The sequence below is a fragment of the Halyomorpha halys genome, unplaced genomic scaffold (assembly GCF_000696795.3).
Source record: "Halyomorpha halys isolate HHAL.00 unplaced genomic scaffold, Hhal_1.1 Scaffold449.1, whole genome shotgun sequence".
Lineage (NCBI taxonomy): Eukaryota > Metazoa > Arthropoda > Insecta > Hemiptera > Pentatomidae > Halyomorpha > Halyomorpha halys.
In genome coordinates, this window is record NW_027115881.1 from 223,250 (window position 1) to 230,939 (window position 7,690).

The 7,690-nt window shown below is 32.0% G+C and overlaps 1 protein-coding gene across 1 annotated transcript in view; it reads left to right on the top strand.

The window, feature by feature from the left end:
- Positions 1-4,474: 4,474 nt before the first annotated feature.
- The window catches only part of LOC106682893 (uncharacterized), a 13,190-nt gene continuing 9,974 nt past the window's right edge, over positions 4,475-7,690 (top strand). The window contains exon 1 of the mRNA XM_014424003.3: positions 4,475-4,887. Coding sequence (XP_014279489.1) covers positions 4,863-4,887 — 25 coding nt within the window. The 5' untranslated portion in view covers positions 4,475-4,862. The remainder of the gene's footprint in view (positions 4,888-7,690) is intronic.

The window sequence follows — 7,690 nt, forward strand, 5'->3', positions numbered from 1 at the left end:
ATCCTCCTAGGCGTCTGAAAAGAAGATGGCCTCGAGATCTTCTCCTCTAGAAATGTTATTGGAGTTCTATCAATGGGTAGATTCTCCAAATGTTTTTATCATGTCACTATGTCATCTACAGCAAATTTACTTATTGTATATATGTTATACAGTTGTAAATAACAATCAATAAATGATTAAAAAAAAAAAAAATTCTGTCAAACAATGTAGGTCTTGTGGTTTCTGAGATATATTTTTTTATAAATCAAACTTTTATTAACTACAAATCAGCATTTGTGAATTTATTTTGTTAAATATCATAAAAACTACTACTCCTACGAAGATAAATATCATAAAAACTACTACTCCTACGAAGATAAGTATCATAAAAACTACTACTCCTACGAAGTATCATAAAAACTACTACTCCTACGAAGATAAATATCATAAACTACTTTATAGTACATTAAACTCGCTTTAATTTTACCGCTAACAGACAACTGTATGTGGAATAGTTTTTGTGATACAGGTTTCTTAAAATAAATTCACTAACTACTGATTTTTCAGAGCATTTTTTATGAAATACTGCTTTTTCAATAGCTATATCTCGCGAATTATTAAATGTAAATGGCTCTTTTAGGGTTAATATTTTAACAAATTAACTTGGCTATAAATGATGTCCTCTAAGGTTTTGGGTAGTTCTAAGGATATCCGAATGAAAAATTAGTTTTTTTATTAATTAATTAATTAATTAACTGTCAACAATGTTAGAGGAAGCAGGCTGCTTTGGGTTCTTACGAAGCTTATAATGGAAGGATTGATATCTGGTTCTGGCTACATATGGAACATTAAGGTCTTAATGGATGATTTTATTTGAAAATGTACTGAAATATTAGAAAATGGTGAGTTTATTTTGAGAAATCTATATCTTAAAAAACAGCTATAACAACAGAAAACCTGAGAATACATTATTTAAAGAAGAGTAAAGTCCCTAAAATATTAGCCCTAATAGAGCTATTTACGTCCAATAGTTCTCGAGATAATGCTTTTTAAATAGGAACGTTTCATGAAAATGTACTGAATTAGTAGTTAGTGAATTTATACTGAGAAATCTATATCTCAGGAAGTATGTGACGTATAGATGTCTATTAACACTCAAATTAAAGCTAGTTTAATGGACTATAAATAAGTTTATGACCTTTACTTTCGTAGGAGTAGTAGTTTTCATGAAATATGCTAAAATAAATTTAATTTAAATTTATAGTTGTTCAGACAATTTTTCGTTTGCCAAATTTATATTCATATGTGAATATCATAAAAACTAGTACCCCTACGAAGTTAAGTGTCATAAACTACTTTGTAGTAAGTTAATTTTACTTTATTTTGAGTGTTGGCAGACATATGTGCGTCTTTTGGATCTAGAGATATATTTTTTCAAAAATCCAACATTTTATACGAACAACTATAAATTAATATTTTGTGAGTTTATTTTGTCATAATATAATAATATCTTAAAAACTACTACTCCTATGAAGATAAACACTATTATCTATTTTATAGTAAATTTAACTAGCTTTAATTTGAGTGCTAGCAGATATCTGTATGTCCAATGGTTTCTGAAATAAAGTTTTTCATAAACCAAACTTATTGTTCTTAATCTTATTCGATTTGAGCGCTAATAGACATCTGTAAGTCTCATAGTTCCTAAGAAATAGATTTCTCAAAATAAATTAACTAACTACTGATATTTCAGTATATGTTTATGAAATGTTGCTTTTTAAAAGGCTATGTCTCGGGAACTATTGAACATAAATAGTTCTATTAGGGATAATATTTTAGCAAATTTATTCTACTTTAAATAATTTTCTGTTAGATTTTCTAGTGTTGTTGGTAGTTTTAAATTATAGTGCTCCGAATGAAAAATTAATGTTTTTTTAAGGTTTTGAAACAGCTGCCAATTTCTAATCCCCCTACCTATACTTGGCAGACTCATAAGCTTTGACTAGTAATTATACATAGTTTTCATTAAAGTAATCATAGAATGGGGTGAGATAACTGGCTTTTTGTTTCTTCACGGCTCTTGTACTATTTGGAGGAAGTCCCAAAAGTCAGCAAGACCTTACCGCAACATTCTTCCTTCTTCATCCCACAAGCCTCTTGGGAATAGCTCATAATTCCACAACTTAGGAGCAAAAATGTCGAAGAAATATTTTATTCACTTTATCGACTAGGACCAGTCCGTAGAAGACATCTTTACATGACCTCAGATCATCGAGCCGATTCAGGCCGTCAGCCATCTGAATCTGAACTTGGACTATCAAGTGAGCGTGCAGCTTATTGAATGAATATATCTATATACTATAATATATTATTAAACACACTACTTAATATTCTTATAACTTGTCCCAATAAAAATTATTAAAAATATTTTTTTAAATTTAATAACCAGTTGATATAACAGTTAATTGGTTGATATAACAGTTACTTTTTTTTTTTTTTAACTTTTCATTTCGCCTGTTGAACCGATTCGATACTTAGTACTCCATCTTGACAAGAGACTTATTTGGAATCCACAACTGAAACGACAAGAAACTGCTCGTAGATTCCGATTGCTACAACACTTACTTGACAAACGCTCTAAACTTCCCATTCACTACAAAAAATTAGTGTACACTACGAAAATCAGACCAATTTGGACATATGGAATTGAGCTCTGGGGCTCCACTAAACCACCAAATTCTTCCCGCATCAAATCGTTACAATCCAAAATCCTACGTAAAATCCTTCATGCTCCTTATTACGTCACAAATAAACTCATTCACAAAGACCTATGCGTCTTTTCATTCTAAACTCCTTAACCATCCTAACCCATTAATTCTTAATCTTTCATCCTTAACAACCCCTGATAATTCTCCGAGGTGTCTGAAAAGAAGATGGCCTCGGGACCTTCAAGTTTAAATTAATGTTTGAAGTACCACCAATGGGTGGTTCCTTCCCAAGATTTTCAAGTGTATATGAAACATACAACATTTTGTATTACTTTGTACAGTTGTAAATTACATTAAATAAATAATAAAAAAAACAAAAAACTTTTGATTTATGTGGGAGATTTATGTACTATACTAGTCTCGTACAAATGACACCTCTAACTTTTGATAAAATAAATTGATAAAAATAATAATTCTCGATAAGAGAGAAAAGTAAAGTTAATAAAAACATATGTAGACTTAATAGAACAAACAACTACCCTATAATGGAAAAAACAAAACAATTTAATTTGAAAAAAGGACGAAGAGAAAATAAATAAAATAGAATTGATAATTACTTAATTTATAACAGTATGTCCTGCAGCAGCCCGAGCTTCAGTCGTCAGGTTGAGGTTGGGTTTCCCAATCTTCTAACGACTCCATTTGCAATTCCCGATGCATTTGGCTATTTCTTATGGAGCAAGGAGCATTCACTGCAATTCTTAGGAAAATGAAAAGATTGTAGTTTTTTCCTTTTCGTGAAGAATGCCGTTCCCCAAACCTTACAGCCGTACATACAGCCTGAGAATTGTTTTATTTAAAAAATAAGATTAGCTATTCTTGGTTTTAATTTGGATTTTCTGTTTAGGATAGAATATGGCATTGCTAACCTTCTGTAGGTTTGAGTTAGTTTGATGTTGATGTGGTTCCAGGTTAGGCGGCGATTGAGATGAAATCTAAAAACTAGTCGTTTTTCCATGTGACCTATGACGTAAACGAAATGAATGGCGTCCTTAGCTCATGAGATCATCTGCCCTTGGGTACCTCTATGGTGGTATAAGGCATAACCTTCATAGCTGCTAACCTTGGAAAAAGACTCTGATGGAAGGGCTTAAGCTGGAAAAAGGGCAGAAGCGTGGCAGAGGAGTAGGGGTAGAGTACGAGCCAATCACTGCCTTCTGTTTCAGTTTAGATCACAATGGCGGACATTCATACTTACCTCAGCGTAAACCTTTTGCCTTCACTTTTACATTGGAGGAGAAAAGGTTAATACCAATCCTCTGATACCAACCAATCCAAATAAACCATGCGGTTGCTTATGTGCGCTGTAGTTTGGCAACTGTGTAAAAGCACCTTTACTAGTTTACTTGATAAAATGAGTCTTGATGATTTAATTTGTGATATTGAGTACAGTCGGCCATCTATTAAATGTTTTTATCTAATAGATTATATAAATATAATAGTAGGAATAATTGATAGAAGAAATTGTAGCAAATTAACCTAAATATTGATAAGAACATTTTACATTAGGCTTCTTTTTTTTAGGGACATTTATACACAATATTCTTAATTGTATTTGATTTCATATAGGGGTATTTGGATGACATCGATGAATCCAGAAGGCATAGTACGGTCCATAAGTAATTTCTTAAGAAAAATACATTTCCTCGATTAAAATAAAGGCTATTTGTAGGAAGCTTTTCAAAAAATATCATATGACAACAATGGCTGATAGTAATTTCTTGGTTATGAAGGAAAAACAATAAAAAGGAATATATTTCCTCGTCAGTTACAGATGTTTTATATAAAAATTAATAACCAAGAAAGGAAGACGAATTAATTCTTCGACAAGCAACATGGATTTTAATAAAGATATAGACAAGACAGATTTGAAATATTTCTTACCAATATGTATTATAATAACATACATTCTTTTTTGGAACATGTTTGGATAATGTTATTCAGCTAAATTTCTCTGTTTCTCGTTCTCTGAGCATCGAATTGTCGCAAGCAGTTGGAGATGTTTTACGATTGGCCTTCCATCCTCGGCGCGTATGGAATCAATGTATGGCAAACCGATAACACTGAAGAATTCTTCCTTTGTTGAAAGATGTAACTTCTCCTGCTGACCATCTCATGGACGTGGTCGAACCTTCCCTAGGTAAGTACCTGAACCTTCAGCTACATTCTGAGACTTACTCGATACGGTCGTTCATGAACTGAACTAAATTATTCAACAAAGGAATCGAGTCCTAAATAAACTTTTTAATTTTCCTTTTTATCATATTAGCCGTGCTGACACTTAATCCATAAACTGACACCATACCTAACCTAATTCGAATTAAATCGAATAACTGCGTTAAAAATTAAATTTTAATTATATTCTACAAGGATATTCAGGGCTAAGTGTCCAAATTGAAAATAAAAGAATTGAGGATCCCTAAATAAGAAAAAAATATCTTCATGAAGGTTTTTCTTCGTAATCTCTCTGTTTAGGATATATTTACGCCTAAATATTTTCATAGTTACAAATTATTTAGGTTATAATAAATAAATAATAATGTGTTAAAACTAATTTATTATTGATATGTAATTATCTTGAGCATTAGGACTAATGGCACTGATTTATTACTTTTTTATTAAGCCATCTAGATTAGACGCCACTTTTTTGTTTGAGATGACGTTAGACAAAACGATTATCCAATCCCAGTCAGTAGCTTTAATTCTTTGTAAATTCTTAATTAACAAAATTTGTTTGAAAAGTCACTGCTCTTGTAGGAACAAGATGCCGACCCTGTCTTAAGTAGTTGAAACACATATTAATTTATTTAATATAACCTAAATCATTAAGAACAATAGAAATATTGAGACTACTGAATATTTTTTGAACGAGGCGTATACGAATATATCTTCTTTAGAGAATAAAAGGTCTGGGTACCGTCAAAGAAAAAACTCAAATAGTTATAATAATATTTAATGTGAGCCGACATTTCGCCCAACTTTGCAGGGCATATAAACACTTATATGAGGTTTATTTTGGTAATTAATTTGAGTTTTTGAATGTTTTTTAGCCCTGTAACGTCAGCTAACATTTAATAGTTTTATTACTGTTTGTTTTTTTTCTTTTACCACACCCGAACCATCATTCTTTTATTCCCTAAAAAGGTATGTTCGTAAACGCCTCGTTCAAGAGATATTCAGCAGTCTCAATATTTTCAATAGGAGCTTGGGTAATGGGTGTGCATCTTGGATGCACTGTTAAGGTCCGGTTGCAACAGTCTCCAGTAAAACTAAGATTTGAATAACTTTTTTTTTTTTTGTAATAATATATTTATTGTTATTTACAACTGTATATACATATATACAACAAGTAAATTTGCTGTAGGTGACATAGTGACATGATAAAAACATGTGGAGAATCTACCCACTGATAGAACTCCAATAACATTTCTAGAGGAGAAGATCTCGAGGCCATCTTCTTTTCAGACGCCTAGGAGGATTATTTGGTAATGAAGGAGAAGCCAAGTTAGAAACAAGTGGATTTGGGGGGTTGGGAAGTTTATCATGGAAGGGATGGTATCTGGTTCTGGCCAAATCGGCAACATAGGGGACATTGAGGTCCTGATGGATGACTTGATTTGTGACAAAGTAAGGAGCGTTAAGGATTTTGGACTGTAAGGATTGGATTCGAGAGGAATTAGATGGTTTAATGGAGCCCCTAATCTCAACTCTGTATGTCCAGATAGGCCTTATAACAGTCATGTAGATCAGACATTTGTAATGGATTGGCAATTTAGACCGTTTGTCTAGTAAATGTTGTAATAGTCGAAATCGATCAGCAATTTCCTGTCATTTCAGTCTTGTATGCGGATTCCATGTCAGTCGTTTGTCGAGATGTAGTCCTAAGTAACGGATCTGTTCGACAGGAATAAGTGGGGTATTATTAAAGGATATTGTAGGGGAAGAGGTCATGGGTTTACGTCGAAGGGTAAATGTGATTTGGTGGTATTTATTGGAATTTATTTTAATCCTCCAGTTTTTTGAATAACATAAATTTGTCCGAAAGTTTAGTAAAACTCCATTAACTTAGTGAACTGTTTCTAGTCCACACTTTTGTTAACCATGCAAGATGACTCTCGGTAGAGCGCGCTAGTGTTCGCCTAAATTCAAATCAAATATTGGTTGACCTTCATAAATATTACCTTTTTATATTTTTCCTTTCTATTAGTTACGCAAGTAGTATTTAACATTTTATAGCTACCATAAAATATATCAATTTTTGATCAATGAGTCATAATTTATTTTAAAATAATTAAATTCTCTTTTCTATTCACTTCAAATTTCATCCAAAGGAACAAATCATTATTACTAAAAAAACTGCCAAGTACAATGAAGTAAAACGCTGCATTTCGTGTAATCTCAAAAAACTTAAGTTTACTGTAGATTACAGTTTGAAGATAGTCCGGGTGGTGGTCAATAAAGGAATCATAATAGTAAAATTAATCTATTTATTGTTAGCCAACGTTTCGCCCCACTGGGCTTCGTCACGGCTAAAAGAAAAAACAAGATACAAACATTATGAAATTTACATAACATTAAAATTTTTTTTTAATTATTTATTTAATGTAATTTACAACTGTACAAAATAATACCATAGGTAAATATGTAGTATGTTTCATATACACTTGAAAATCTTGGGAAGGAACAACCTATTGGTGGTACTTCAAATATTAATTTAAACTAGAAGGTCCCGTGGCCATCTTCTTTTCAGACGCCGCGGAGGATTAGCAGGGATTGTTAAGGATGAAAGATTAAGAATTAATGGGTTAGGATGGTTAAGGAGTTTGGAATGAAAGGACGCATATCTGTTTTGGGTCAAATCTGCAACGAATGGGATGTTAAGGTCTTTATGAATGAGTTTATTTGTGACGTAATAAGGAGCATCAATGATTTTACGTAGGATT